At 52.7% G+C, this 15,377-nt stretch overlaps 1 protein-coding gene across 2 annotated transcripts in view; it reads right to left on the bottom strand.

Annotated features, from left to right (window-relative positions):
- Positions 1-15,377, bottom strand: part of SEC31A (SEC31 homolog A, COPII coat complex component) — a gene marked incomplete at its 5' end in the record, with an annotated part of 41,896 nt that overhangs the window by 16,080 nt on the left and 10,439 nt on the right. For both annotated transcript variants that reach the window (XM_084266689.1, XM_084266688.1), the window contains 12 exons: positions 1,908-2,081; positions 2,879-3,052; positions 4,156-4,301; positions 5,278-5,404; positions 6,765-6,943; positions 7,589-7,664; positions 8,747-8,824; positions 9,730-9,780; positions 11,683-11,757; positions 12,741-12,974; positions 14,738-14,890; positions 15,064-15,225. In XM_084266689.1, the coding sequence (XP_084122815.1) occupies positions 1,908-2,081; positions 2,879-3,052; positions 4,156-4,301; positions 5,278-5,404; positions 6,765-6,943; positions 7,589-7,664; positions 8,747-8,824; positions 9,730-9,780; positions 11,683-11,757; positions 12,741-12,974; positions 14,738-14,890; positions 15,064-15,225 (1,629 nt within the window). The remainder of the gene's footprint in view (positions 1-1,907; positions 2,082-2,878; positions 3,053-4,155; positions 4,302-5,277; positions 5,405-6,764; positions 6,944-7,588; positions 7,665-8,746; positions 8,825-9,729; positions 9,781-11,682; positions 11,758-12,740; positions 12,975-14,737; positions 14,891-15,063; positions 15,226-15,377) is intronic.

The raw sequence follows: 15,377 nt of genomic DNA, 5'->3' as shown, positions 1-15,377 counted from the left end.
TTTGCATGCTGGCAGTCAAGGCAGCCATCAAATCTCAGGGGAAGAAGGGGAAGTGCATTTGGGACAGAGGGAATCACTGTGAGCTGGAGCAGAAGTGAATTGCAGAGTGAAGGCAGCACAACGGAGATGCAGCTGCAACAGGCTGTGGAGGTGGTGCAGTGTTAGCACGTGCCAGTGAGCCAGGTCTGGGTCTTTCATCCCATTTTCCTCCTGCAGAAGCTCCCCCCAAGCTACTAACGACACTGAGCATCACTCCATGACACTGAGCATCACTACCACAGGTGGAAATCCCCAGTTCCATGTTAAATTCAGTCATCCAGCCTCACACACAACCAGCCTCTTTAAAACCGAGCTTAAGATTAGTTTCAAGAGGTTAAAATCCAATATCCAGCTCTTGGACATGCACAGACATCCCAATGCTAGGTGCTTCCCAGCCAGGCTCCCACAGCTCCCTTCCTCTACCTTCCTTCTCTGGTAGAGAGCCTGGATGGGGGCTGGGCCTGGATGGGGCTGGGCTAATGGTGCAGTCAGCCTTACAACCACCACTGTTAACCTCTGGATAACTCATCACCAGAGTGATCTAGAAGTCTTTGCTATCCCCTTTCAGGACTCTCTCTGGGTGGAAAAGAGGGTTTGAAAAACCTATGTGGAAAGGAAGCCAGGTTTTAGGTGTGTGTTCCTGTTTGGGACTGCAATTAGGCAAGGGCTGCCTCTAGCTTGATGGGAAACAGGCTTCTAAGAGCAATCAGTTGGTTACAAGGAGGAAGGTCAAAGGCACAGGAAGGAGTAGTAAAGTTAATTATTGATAAGGATGCATTTAAAAATCATATGCAATGGCATTAGCAAGTCTTGTATCAACAGGAGGAAGGCTTTGTCCCTTCTGAAATCAGCCTTAACACCCAGGAGAGAAGGCAAAGACACACCAACTGCTGACATCCAGCGGGAGAGAGAACAAAGCCCAACTCCCCCCTTAGTTTTCAGCCCTTGCTCCTTCCTGCCTGTTCTTCTGGCAGGTGGTGCTGGAAGAGCAGCACTGGCAGGAGCACAGGCAGCTCCTCCTCAGCACCAACACAGCTCTGCTGGCTGCAAAGCCCAGCTCAGAGCCCACGGGGCTTTGTAGAGCAGAGCCTGAGGAGCTCCAGCACTGTGCTGAGGGATCAGGGACTTGGTGATGCTCTTTAAGCACACACAGAGCCAGGGCTGAGCTCTGCACCAAGCCAGCATGGGCTGGTGGAGCATCACCCTCACACTAGCAATAAAACCAAGGCATGTGCCTCCCCGTGTTCTCCTCTTCCTCCCTGCACAGCCCCCAGCTCCCTTACTGGTCCCATACTCACCAGGTGTCTCTTCCACACAGCTCATTCTCAGCCCAGGCCTGTCTCACCCCCTGCCCACACTCCCTGTGCCCCCTGAGAAAAGTGTTTCCACAGCCAGCTGAACCTACAACTGCCAAACCATGCCCTCTGTTTCCTACTGCTGCTGCTCAGCAACTTCTGCAGCCACCAGAGTCAAGGGGAGGGGGGAAATAATCAGCCCCAGAAGAGGCATGAGCACCCCCAAGGTGTGCAGGGATGGGAGAACACCAGGGCCTAGGAGACCAGGCACAGAACAGTCCTCCAGTGCTCTCCCACACAGTCATTTCTTGGCACTGAGGCACAACTGCAAACAGAGGAGGGGAACACCTCATCTTCAGAAGCAGTTCCCTCAACTTCAGTGGTGTCTAATGGATGTTTCCAGACGTGAGGAGTAAAGGAAGCATCTGTGCTGATTGAAAAGCAGTGCCAAGGACTTCCACCCCAAATCCACCACAGAGCCCCAGCTCAGAAAGGAAAAAGGAATTCCTCTACCCACCACTCTCCAGATCTCAAGCACCACGTCCCTCTCCCTGGCTGCCAAAACCCACCTACCTGCTGGTAATACTGCTGGGCTGGAGGCTGAGCACCTTGCATCTGCCCAGGCACAGGGCCAGCTCGTCCTTTGGGCAGGGGCTCTCGTTCATATGGTGACCTGAGGGTCTCCTGTCCCACTGGGATCTTCCCTTGGGCTCTGCAAAGCCTGTCCCGTAGCAGCACGATGTTTGGCTGCAATGAGAGAAGGGCAGTGATGGAAGGTTGACTGTCACCCAGTGCATCACACCAAGAGGCTGCCACGGGTCGCTGAGTTCACTCAGAAGCTGACTCTGCATTATTCCTTGGAATGAGTCTTTTCTCCATGAGATGTGGGGCTGCTGGAACTGCCCTACATGTGGCTGTGTCCTGGATGGAGCTGCACCACTCCCCTATCAGTGTCTCCACAGGGATCAGATGGTAGAAGATGAGAGATCAAAGGAAAACAACCAAGCATTCAGGACAAGGGGCCATGGGCACAAACTGGAGCAGAGGAAGCCCCACCTAACCCTGAGGAGGAACTTCTTTGCTGGGAGGGTGGCAGAGCCCTGGGCCAGGCTTCCCAGAGAGGTTGGGGAGTCTCCATCTCTGGAGACATCCCAGCCCCGTGATCCTGGGCACTGCCCTGTGCAGCCAGCTGGAGGGGACCCTGCTCTGGCAGGGGTGGGACTGGGGGATCTCCAGAGGTCCCTCCAACCCCCAACACTCTGTGTCAAGGTACATGTTTCACTGTGTGTGGCTCACAGGAGGGGAGAGCAGCCACTCCCTGAAAGGAAAGGGTGTGGAGCAAAGGGGGAGAAGAACAAGGCTGTGTGTGTGCTTTTAAGACCAAGATAGAGGAGAAACAGCCTGACCATCACATCCCCAGGTGCACATCGAGCAGCAGACCCGCTGGTCAAGTGCACCACGCAGAGCCCTTCATGTGAAGCACTCCTGTTGAGACAGCCCCATTCTCACACAGAAAGGGAACAGAAAAGCCAGAAGGGCTGTACCTGGTTGGTGTTTGTGGGGAGGAAGGTCAGAGCTGCAGCAATGCTGCCCTGGGCAGCCAGGAGGTTGGCATATTGACTCATCTTCTCAGCCAAGAGGGCCCCCACAGCGTTCGGGTCCACAGCCTGGGTGAGCTGCACAGCTTTGCGCAGGATCACGACCTTCTCTATTAAATCCTGGGAGATCAGGAGAGATGAAAAAGCCACAAGTGAGAAGAAGGGGGTGAAGTGGTCATTAGGCAGGGCTGTCACAGAGGGCTGCTCCTCGGGGCACCCTGCGCAACCCCTCTCACCCAGCGTGAAGGTGGCTTCTAACAGCAAAGACACCAGGCAGAGTCCAAAGGCAGAACTGTTCTGCTTAACTGGATTTCAGGGACCCATCAGCACCAAGCATGTCCACCAAAAGGGCATTCTTTATAAAACTATCTGGGGAGGGCCATGAGAGCCAAAGGAAAACACGATGCCTGCTATTATGAGCACTGGGGTGCAGTGTTTAGTAACCATCTTCATCAAAAGGATCTGCTAACTCCCTCTGGAGAGCTGTCCATGGGATTTCTGGCTGTCACCACCACATAGTTTTCCAGATGCTCACCAGGAATGCTCCACATCATGCCTTCCTTACAAATCCCCAAGAACCAGGGTTGGTATTGGGTGGGTTTCCTCCCAGTGCTAAGTTACAGGAACATTTTCTCATCTCTTTTCTCACTTCCTTCTCTTACTGGAAGATGCTACAACTATTCATCTGCCAATATTCTATAAGGAAAGGCTGAGTGAGCTGGGGCTGTTCAGCCTGGAGAGAAGCCTGAGAGGGGATCATGGAGTCCTAACTGTCCCACCCTGTCCCATGCTGAACCATATCCCTAGAGTACCTCATCTCCCCGCTGTTAAACACACCCAGGGCTGGGGACTCAGCCCCCTCCCTGGGCAGCCTGTGCCACAGCCCCACAACTCTGCCAGGGAAGAACTTTTCCCTCCCAGCTGAGCTGACCCTGCCCTGGGGCAGCTTGAGCCCATTCCCCCTCGTCCCATCTCCTGTCCCCTGGCTGAAGAGACCATCGCCCACCTCTCTGCACCCTCCTGGCAGGGCAGTGGAGGTGGGGAGAAGGTCTCCCCTCAGCCTCCTCTTCTCCAGGCTCAACACCCCCAGCTCCCTCAGCTGCTCCTCAGAGGATTTGCCCTCCAGCCCCTTCCCCAGCCTGGTTGCCCTTCTCTGGACACATTTCAGTGCCAGATGATTGCAGTGTCCTGCTTCCAAAATCCATCCTGTCAGGGTTACCAACCTGAAGGGACAATGGGCTGTTTCCATCCTGAGCTTTGGTCCAACAGGCGACCAGTTTCTCCACATTGCCAGCACAGATGTAACAGAGACAAGCTTGTGTTTGCAGGAGGCTGTCCCCTTCACTCTCCAGCCTGTTACCCAGAAGATCTAGGGAAAATATGAGTGCAGAAGATGGCTGGTGAATGGCTTTGGTGATGCCTCCATCACTGCCAAGGCTGGGGAAGCCTGTGAAGTTTCTGCTTAGCACAGTGAGAAGGGATGTTGCCTTGGGGCTGCTTTGATAAGGACGTGTGCCATGTCCAGTGTGGAGCATCTCCTGGGAGCTCAGAGCACTTCAGAGGCTGTTAGTGTCAGGGCAGCAAGGACGTGTCAAACACCTCCAAGCTTGAGACACATCAGATGGACAGTCCATGTGTCAAAGTGACAAAGGATAAGAGCCCAGTGTTCAGCTTGCTCCTCCCCACCTGCTTTTTGTGGTCCCTCCTTTCAGGAGCATGGCCAAGACACACAACCAGCCAAGAAACTCTGACCAGCAAAGCCATGATACTGGTCTGGGCTAAGGCATGAAGGGTCACACAACTCCCTAGACACCATGGCTGGTGTCTGAGGGGCACAGGGGTGTCAGGCTATTGGCAGCCTAAGTGGGCTGGTGGTTAAACCCAGCCAACTGTCTGCCATGCAGCAGGCCTGAGGGCAGCCATGCCCATCATAGAGGACTCCTGAGCTCCTGACTCACAAAGCTGCTTTGGGAAGAGCAAAATGCTTCCCCAGAACGTTTCCACCTGTGTCCCATGCACAGACACATGCGAGATCCCTTGGCTGAGATGCCTGTCACATCAGCATCACTTACCTGGGAAATCTAAGAGACCAGCAGCTCTGCACTACCCAGGCAACACCAGGGCAGAGCTGCTCACATGGGTCTGGGTTCTACACCCTGATAAAACAGGGAATGAACTGGGAACACAGCAACCCAGAGGTCCCCTCTCCTCTTCTGCAAGAGGACCAGAGAACTCTATTATCTATCAGAGAAGCCAGCAAGGCATTACAGTCATTTTCTGGAAGGAAAACCACCACAGAGGAGCACAGTGGAATAATAAACATCCAGTCTATGAAGCATCCTTACCACAAAGGGCTGCAAACTCATCTGGCTTGGCATAAGTGAGCAGAGCAGCCAAGGCCTCTCTCCAGTTCTGCAGGTCACAAGACTGCACAATCTCCTTCCAGTTCTTCGTTACCACTGCTGTGATTAGCTAAGCCAGGAGGAGAGAGAACACAGTTAAGATCCCAGTAGGATTTCCTTTGGGTTTTTTAGGATATGGTATGATTTGCATCCAAGTGTCCTCATCCCCACCACATCCAGTGTCACAGGAGACACTGCCCTGCAATTTAACAGCTGCATAAGCATGTTTTATCTCCAAGGAGGTCAGTGAAGAACCCCAAAGGGGGGTTATTTCCAGGGCAGGTAACACAGGCCATTCAGTCTCACTACAAAACACCAAGAGAAGAGCACACAAGAGTCTGCAAGCTGAGATTGCTGCAGGTGGTTGTGCAAAGACAACACACCAAATATTCAGCTACAAATCAGAAAGGGTAGGAATTTTGTTTGTTGAGCTGTTTTAAGCTCTTGGCCACAGGCTGGTGCCTGTATCAACCTGAGCTGGGTGCAGCACACTGATCCCCACACTCACAGGCTCCACATCCATAAACCTGCCCACGGTTTCTTCTGTCTCAAACTGCCTCCAGTCATTGTCCTTCAGACAAAAGACAATAGCAGCACAGCTGCCAAGTCTTGGTGAATAAAGCTCTTGTCATGCCAAGGCTTCAAGCTCAGGAACAGCTGAAGAAGCTGTAAGGGTGAATTCTGGGACCAGGAAACACCCCCAACCCAACACCTGGGTTGGTTCTAGCTACAAGGTCCACACTCCCTTGTCAGCTTGGACACAGGTAGCTGGTCAGCTCTCCACAAGAAGCTCTTTTCTCAAAGAATGAACTACAGTGAGGAAGTGAACACCCTCCTTGGACAACAGACTCCTGAGAAGTGACCAGGAACAACTTCCTCCCTCCTCTAAAAGCAGCCAGCCTGGCCAAACCCCCCTGTACTCTTTTAAGGCCACTTCTCCAATTTTATGCCCCCATGGCTACTTTCTCACATCAGCAGTAAAGGAAGAGCAGCATCAGCAAGCCCTAGCACTGCAAACGCTTAAAACATGGGGCTTTGGGCAGCCTGGTCTAGTCAACCAGCCCAGCTCCCTCAGCCTGTCTCTGTAGGGGAGCTGCTCCAGCCCTCTGAGCATCTCTGTGGCTCCTCTGCCCCCTCTCCAACAGCCCCACATCTCTCTTGCACTGGGGGCCCCAGCTCTGGACACAGGACAAGAGCTGTGGCCTCACAGGGCAGAGCAGAGAGGGACAATCCCCTCCCTGTCCCTGCTGCCACCCCTCTGCTGATGGAGCCCAGGATCCCATCACCCTTCTGAGCTGCAGGAGCTACTGCTGGCCCATGGGAAGTGTCTCACCCACCAGAACCCCCAGGTCCTGCTCAGCAGGGCTGCTCCCCAGGAGCTCTTCTCCCAAGGTGTACCTGCATGCCGTTTCTTAACTGGAGACACATACCCTGGTAATTTTGCTCTGCATCTTGGTGAAGTACTTCTCCTGTGTCCTGGAAAGCAGCTCTTGCCCCCCTGCGATGGCCAAGATGATGGCATCAGCCATGCGGTTATCGTGCAGGCAGAGATCGACCGCGTTCTCGAAGTTCCCCGTCAGCAACGCCTGGGTGATCAGCCCATCCACATCTGCAAGGAGAGGGGAGCACATCTTCAAATGGGAGTCACTGAAAAATGCAACCACAGGTGATCCTGTCCAACTAAACCACGGGGCAAGGCTCTCTGCAAAGCAGGCTGCTCCAGGCAGGAGCTTACAGGGATCCTCCAGCTCATCTCGAGCCTGAAACCAACCGTGGTCACAGCTCCACCAGGTGGAGGACTGCCAAGCATCACTTACCTTGCTGCAGAGGAAGAAGCTAGAGGTCTAGGCTGCCTCTGAAGCAGCCACCCGGCACGCAGTGCCAGAAAGGAAGTCACACTGAGATGGGGGCCAGTGGATCCCGTGTTATTCTGAATCCCCATGGAGTTTCCATAAAGCCAGGAGCAGCAGCACTCTGTGCCTAAGCAGCTGTGTGCCCTTTTATACCAGCAGTCACTCGGTGTAGCTGCGTTTCAGCTACGGGGGACATGGGTGCTGCATCCTCTTTCCCTCCCCTACAGGAGCTGAACCTCCAAGTGCCTCCACACTGCTGTGGAACAGAGTCAGGAGACAAGTCATGATGACATGTCACAGCCTGAGCACAACCAGCTTCAGCACTGGGAGACCAGCATCACCGTCAGTGTTTATCAGCATCAGCAGGCTCAGTGACGTTAAGAGCACGGGGCTTGTTTTACCTCCACTAACAGAGATGTTAAAGGTGGTCTTTGCAGATCTCTGATCTTCTGTTTCTTGTTTGTGGTCCTTCACCAGCTAAGAGAAAGGAGAAAGCATCACTTGTGAGGTTACACCAGCACTGGGAAGAGACAGACATTAAAATTACACGGTTCTTGCAGTTCAAGACAGACCTGCAGGCTGCCAGTCACCTAAGAGATCCTTAGCTTTGAAGGGAAGAGCATCCTTTACATGTTTTCAGCTCTGGGCCCCTCACTCCAAGGAGGACCTGGAGGTCCTGGAGCGTGTCCAGAGAAGGGCAGCCAGGCTGGGGAAGGGACTGGAGGGCAAATCCTCTGAGGAGCAGCTGAGGGAGCTGGGGGTGTTCAGCCTGGAGAAGAGGAGGCTGAGGGGAGACCTCATCACTCTCTACAGCTCCCTGACATGAGGTTGTGGGGAGCTGGGCTCAGCCTCTTCTCACAGATACCCAACGACAGGACAAGAGGGAATGGCTGCAAGTTGTGCCAGGGCAGGGTCAGGGTAGAAATGAGAGTGGCTGGGCATTGGAACGGGCTGCCCAGGGAGGGGGTGGAGTCACCATCCCTCTGGGTGTCCAAGGAAAGGCTGGGTGAGGTCCTTAGGGATGTGGGTTAGTGAGTAATAGAGGTGGTAGGGGGACAGTTGGACTGGATGATCTTGAAGGTCTTTTCCATTCTTAATGATTCTATAATTTGCTACAGCACTGTTTCAGTGCAGGATCATGAACTTGCCCAGATGCCTACACAAAGCACCTCCTAAACACACTGAGAAAGGCCAAAGCTCACCAAAGGCCCTCCAGTGCATGTAAACACACCATTCTAACAGCCTTGTTCTCAGAGAACAGAGGGAACTGTTCTATAAAACAGATGCCAAGGAGAAGCAGCACTGGAAGCACCATGTTTCTACCCACCAAGGAAGGCAGAGCACAAGTGTGTGTATCTGGAGATCACAAACAGTAGCAGCCAGGTGCCTGAGCCAGTCTGAGGCCCATGAGAAAGTCTCAAGCAACCCAAGACCACGCCACCTTTTATTGCTTTTAAGTAACTCCTTGTCCTTCCATGTATCCTCAGCACCAGGAAAAGCCAGCAAAGCAAAATGCTCTTAATAGTAACAATGTAAATGCACAGAAGAACAACACATACCTCCTCCAAGAACTGCTCCTCCCTAGCCTGGCCTTCATCCCCCTGGTTTGGCACAGATTCCTCAGGTTCTGCAGGAACCTTCAGCACAGAGAAGATACAATGAAGAAAAAGCAGCAAAAGAAACACTTTGCACTGTGGAGCACAGCCACCTTCCCACCCACAGCAGCCAGGGCCAGACTGGAGGTCACAGAGATGCCTTGATGGTGCCTGCTTGAGGCATTCCACCTCCTTGCTCTTTGCTGTTACACAGTACCTTGGGCTGTTTTCATCTTAGCTGCCTGAAAACACTCAGTAAAACCTTTCTTCCCCATTAGGCAATGACAGATGGCATCCAAAATGTCTACAGCATGAAAGCAGGAGATGCAGGTCCTCACAACACACAAGGCCTGAACCATGTTTCATGCTCTCTGTATTGCTTTTTTCTTTAAAGCCTGGAGAAGGTGATGCTGTGGGAGCCAGCTGCCAGGCAGCAAGAAGGAAAGGTGGAGGGGCATCAATAAGACCCTGATCTAAAGCCTGTGACAGAGCCCTTCATTGGGAAGGGGTTTGGGGGGGAATTGAGTGGAAGACTCTTTACAGAAAGTCCCCTAATGCAGGAGCTTGGCATGTGCTGGGTTATTCGTGACTGGCTCTGGGAGAGTTACTCAGCAGGAAGGAGAATTACTCTTACTTTGCACACTGCTGTGGATTCAGGGGGATGGAGTAGGGCTGGGGGAGGGAAGGGTTCGAGGAGATCTTAGGGGGAAGTTCTTTGCAGAGAGAGTGGTGAGGGGCTGGAAGGGGCTGCCCAGAGAGGGGGTGGGTGCCCCGTCCCTGGGGGTGTTCAAGGCCAGGTTGGCTGGGGCCCTGGGCAGCCTTGTGTAGCTCCAGGCCTGGAGGTTGGTATCCCTGCCTGTGGCAGGGGGTTGGAGCTCTGTGCTCCTTGGGGTCCCTCCCAACCCAGCCCAGTCTATGATTCTAAGAGTAAACACATGTTTGCTCACCTCTCCCAAGCCACCACCTGCCAATCCCTCTTGATTCAGAGTGGATGTAACCTAGAAAACAGCCCAGATTCCAGTCAGAGCCATGTTATTCTCTGTGTGGCCAATATGTTATCAGGAGAACCCCTGCTGTGAAATTAAAGCCATCTCCTTCCCCAGCCTGGTGATAGATTTGTTGCTAAGCCCCCTGCACCCCAAGCTCTGACACAAACAACAGCTGCTCTATGCTTTTAAACTGTTAATGGTTAACTTGAGGGCTCTGAACCTCACAGAAATAAAGGTAGTGTCAGAGCAAGCAGGGGAAAACCCTCTGTCTGTTGTGGGTGGGGAAAGGGAGGTGGGGAAAATCCCCATGGAGCAGGGAGCCTGGATGGAATCACAGAATCACTTGAGTTGGAAGAGACCTTTAATGTCATGGTGTCCAACCACAGCCTCACCCTGTCTGACCCACCTCTAGATCGTGTCCTTAAGGACTTCATCCACATGCCTGTTAAATCCCTCCAGGGATGGTGACTCCACAACCTCCCTGGGCTGCCTGTTCCAGTTCTTGACCACCCTTTCAGAACAGAAATGCTTCCTGATCTCCAACCAAAATCTTCCTGGGCCAGTTTTAAGCCATTTCCTCTTGTCTTATTGCTTGTCACCTGAGAGACCATCGCCCACCTCTCTACACCCTCCTTACAGGTAGCCGTAGGCAGTGATAAGGTCTCCACTCAGCCTCCTCTTCTCAAGACTACAAAGCCCCAGCTCCCTCAGCAGCTCCTCACAGGACTCCTGCTCCAAAGCCCAAGTTCAAAGTTCTACAGCCACGTGCCTGCCGTGGTTTGCCCAGGATCCTGGGGTACAGGAGAGATAAAACACTCAGCTTTTACTGCTCTGCAAAGCAAATCGTGACCCCAGGTTCAACTATGGCCCTCAAAATGGCAGGATTAAGGTACAGAGTTTAGGATACATGCAGAAAAAATCAGTTCAGCATGTTTAGGAGCCTGGCTTTCCTAACACTGCTGATAGCACCTACTGCTTTCGGTGTCACAGGCTTTATTTTATCTTTGTAGGCTGTTCTCTCAAAGAGGTGTGCTCAACTGGCTGCAGCAGTGGCATCCTGAGGTGTATGAGAAGGGGGGGTTAGGAGGTCAAGAGAGGTCCTTCTGCCCCTCTGCTCTGCCCTGCTGAGACCACACCTGGAATACTGGGTCCAGTTCTGGGCCCCTCACTCCAAGAAGGACCTGGAGGTCCTTGAAAGAGCCCAGTGCAGGGACACCAGGGTGATGGAGGGAGTGGAACCTCTTCCTTGTGAGGAGAGGCTGAGGGAGCTGGGGGTGTTGAGCCTGGAGAAGAGGAGGCTGAGGGGAGACCTTCTCCCCACCTCCCCTGCCCTGCCAGGAGGGTGCAGAGAGGTGGGCGATGGTCTCTTCAGCCAGGGGACAAGAGATGGGACGAGGGGCAATGGGCTCAAGCTGCCCCAGGGCAGGGTCAGCTCAGCTGGGAGGGAAAAGTTCTTCCCTGGCAGAGTTGTGGGGCTGTGGCACAGGCTGCCCAGGGAGGGGGCTGAGTCCCCAGCCCTGGGTGTGTTTAACAGCCGGGGAGATGAGGTACTGAGAGATCTGGGTCAGCACAGGACAGGGGTGGTTGGACTCAAAGGTCTTTTCCAACCTGGGGATTCTGTAATTAAGTTACATGAAGAGCTTGAACACACAAGTATCAAAGCTGCTTGATGGATAAGAATTTCAGATCAACGCTGGGCAGTCAGATGCAGACACACCTCTGAAGCCTGATGTCTGCTTTGAAGTCTCCACTCAACATCCACATTGCAAGAAGATAATAGCAAGATAGCTAATGAAAAACCCCAGCACAGCAAACTGCTAGCTGTGAGAATTATGAAGTCACTCATGAACTGTTTATCTAGACAAAATTTAAAGAGCATTTAACACAAGCACAAATTCCAGGCACATTTACCTTCTTCCTTAGATCACCCTTCCTGTATCCCAAGAGCTCAAGGTATTTAACACGTGAATCTTCTTCAAAGTTCACCTTTGAAAAACAAAAGAATAAAGAATAAATTACAATTCACAGCTTTTCATTCACTGTTTTTTTTTACTTGACTGGCATAACCACCCAGTAAGAACCAGCGACCGTGGATACCGAGTGTAGTAAGGAGAACTGAAAAGGTCTTGCAGGTAGGCAAGGCTTTAGTCTGGATATTGTAGGTGAACAATCTGCTTACCTACTTTCTATTCTCAAAACATGCAAGTTCTTCTTATATGAAAGCTCTATTGTTGATTGTCCCTTAAGCTACATCACTGAAGCAACTTAGAAACCTCTGAATGTTCATAGTGAGCCATAAAAAGCACATCTAAAGCTGACCCAAAGCTTTATCCCCTTCCACCAGCTCCCCACACAAAGATGTTCTGAAGGAGCTGGGGGTGTTCAGCCTGGAGAAGAGAAAGCTGAGGGGAGACCTTCTCCCCACCTCCACTGCCCTGCCAGGAGGGTGCAGAGAGGTGGGCAATGGTCTCTTCAGCCAGGGGACAGGAGATGGGATGAGGGGGAATGGGCTCAAGCTGCCCCAGGGCAGGGTCAGCTCAGCTGGGAGGGAAAAGTTCTTCCCTGGCAGAGTTGTGGGGCTGTGGCCCAGGCTGCCCAGGGAGGGGCCTGAGTCCCCACCCCATGAGGTGCTCAGGGATATGGTTTAGCTTAGGATGGGAATGGTTGGACTTGATCTTCAAAGGTCTCTTCCAACTCTGGAATCCTGTGATTCTGTAAAAACCACAGGATACCTTTCCTGAAGTCTTGGTTTTTGCTGTGATTTCTCACAAAAAAACCCTGGCCCTGAGGATCCTTTCTTTCCTGGTGGGACACCTCCAACACCATGGCTTACAGGCACTATTCCCACAGCCAACACTGCTGTTTTCCAGCATCAATTCAGCTAAACCACAGTAATGTGCAGAATAAACCATCTCTTCTCATTCTTTCCAAGCCAGCAGGGAACTCCTGAACCACTCTTATCCCCTTACCTTTAAGAAGGCCCACACATTCTTCTCAAAGTCAGTCTGAGCCATGTCCATCTTCTTCTGGCAGTAGCCAACAAAGCCCTCAGACTGCACAGCCTCCTGCAGCTGGTTGGAGCGGGCCAGGAACTCCTTCTCTGTCACAACTTGGCTCACGTAGACGTGGTGCCGCTGCTGCTGCTCAAGGCCTGGCTGCTGCTGAGACTTGGTGTTCTCAAACGTAACCAGCTTGCCCCCAAACTGGAATTGAGGCACATGTGAAGCATGTGAATTCACAAGCACAGACTGGAGCATACATGAAGTACACACAGATGTATACAGAGGATTTGGGAAGGTCCTGGGGGTTCTGGTGGGGGAGACACTTCCCAGGAGCCAGCAGTGGCTCCTGCAGCTCGGAAGGGTGATGGGATCCTGGGCTCCATCAGCAGAGGGGTGGCAGCAGGGACAGGGAGGGGATTGTCCCTCTCTGCTCTGCCCTGTGAGGCCCCAGCTGGAGTCCTGTGTCCAGAGCTGGGGCCCCCAGTGCAAGAGAGATGTGGGGCTGTTGGAGAGGGGTCAGAGGAGCCACAGAGATGCTCAGAGGGCTGGAGCAGCTCCCCTACAGAGACAGGCTGAGGGAGCTGGGCTGGTTCAGCCTGGAGAAGAGGAGGCTGTGGGGGGACCTCATTGCAGCCTTCCCATCCCTGAAGGGAGCAGAGGAACAGGAGGGGAATCAGCTTGTTCAAGGGCAGAGACTGGCAGGACAAGGGGGATGGAGTGAAGCTGGAGGAGGGGAGGGTTAGAGGAGATCTTAGGGGGAAGCTCTTTGCAGAGAGAGTGGTGAGGGGCTGGAAGGGGCTGCCCAGAGAGGGGGTGGGTGCCCCATGTCTGGGGGTGTTCAAGGCCAGGTTGGATGGGGGCCCTGGGCAACCTTGTGTAGCTCCAGGCCTGGAGGTTGGTGTCCCTGCCTGTGGCAGGGGGTTGGAGCTCTGTGATCCCTGGGGTCCCTTCCAACCCAGAGCAGTCTGGGATTCTATGATTTTCTAGAGCATATATATGCTTGTTATCCATGGGAAAACATTCCCAACATAGCTAATTTGTTTTTTCTTTTAGTGCCACCTCATATTCCCATGCAGCTTGCTGGATAAGTGGGTGCACACCAAAGATCTATGAGCACAGCTACTCCTTTACCCTTCTTTTTCCCCTCCCTCTGTAAAAGATGGACCAGAAACCAAGAACTGGAGGTGTGAGTCTGTACAGTGCCCAGTATAAATGGATTATCTCATGATATTGCAATGCAAACACAAAAGAAACCTGGGCATCGTTAAATAAACACTTGAGTGTGATGTCTGCCCTGCTCTTACCCATCAAAATCCCCCTGAGATGGGCAGGAAGCTGTATCATCATGTGAGAGAAGTAAATTCAGCAGAAGGAAAAGAAAATTAGAAGGGGCTTGCATATTATTTGATTATATAGCTCCAAGTTGATTTACACAGGTCAGAGTCAGCAAAACCTAGCCAAAGGGATGACTGAGAGCTGGCTCCTGGAAAACCAGGATGGGTAAGGAAGTAAACACCCTCAGTCAGTGGCTAGGGTGTTCTCAAACACAGGAGAAGGTTGGGTGTAATTGATGCTGTCAGATATATGATGCTGAAAACTGAGCAGAGTTTTGGCAGAGGAATCAATCCCTAAGAAATGGCCTGGGGCTCTGGAAAACAAGCTGAAGAGCAGGCAACTCCTCTCTGCTGGCTCCTTTGCAAATCAACCAGCCACAGAGGGGCCTTGCTGCAGGCCCACTGCCTTGATCCAACCTGAGTGCTCTCCACCACGCTCTTGTTGCCTTTCTCCATGCTTGTGCTGACTCCCTGTCCCATGTGCCATGGGCATCTCCCAGTATGATGACAAAGAGGAGTTTTCCCAAGGTTAAAGCACAACACTGAACTTCCCTCTTGCTGAAATGTGTCACCAGTGTGCCCATTCCACCCCTCCCTGGCCAAGGATGCCTCCCCTTGTCTCAGGCTTACCGAGAAGGACGCTCCCACGGGTCGCCGGATCCATTTGGGTGGTTTCTTCAGGGGCAAAACCACACTCTGAGGGACAGTCTGCTGGGGAAGCTGCAGGGGTGGGAGGGGCTGTCCTGTGCCAAATGGATCAAGGTTCCCAAAAGACGATGAAAGCTTCAATAATGGGGAGAAAAACAGAGGTGACGTATCTCCAATAAACTACACATCAGCATTTATTTGCACCAGATTGGTACCCCTACAAGTAGTACCACTGAAGACTCCCCAGGAGCCTGGATTTTCCAAGCCCTGCTTTCTGTCTGTGTTCTTAGCCAAGGATTTCTCAATACCTGGTCAACTTGCTTTTGCCTCAAGCCATCGGTGCTGCCTCCCATGATGGAGTAAACACTGATGCGCCCGTCAAACGACGCCGCAGACAAGACAGCAGGGTTCTTGGGACACCACTGGATATCAAAGCACCACTGTGTGTTGGTGGGCAGCTCATAGAGCACCTGGGCAGCAAAGAACAAGTCCAACAAGTCAGGGCTTTCAGCACCATGGCCAACAGCTAGACCTTCCCTGCCTGCCTCGAGACGGCAGCCTCCCATCGCCACGCACACTAACAGTAAGCAAACCCTGACAATCAGAGAAGATCATCACACAC

This window comes from Gallinula chloropus (assembly GCF_964237585.1).
Source record: "Gallinula chloropus genome assembly, chromosome: 7".
Classification (NCBI taxonomy): Eukaryota; Metazoa; Chordata; class Aves; order Gruiformes; family Rallidae; genus Gallinula; species Gallinula chloropus.
The sequence above is the reverse complement of the archived record's forward strand: the minus strand, read 5'-3'. Positions and strand labels throughout refer to the sequence as shown.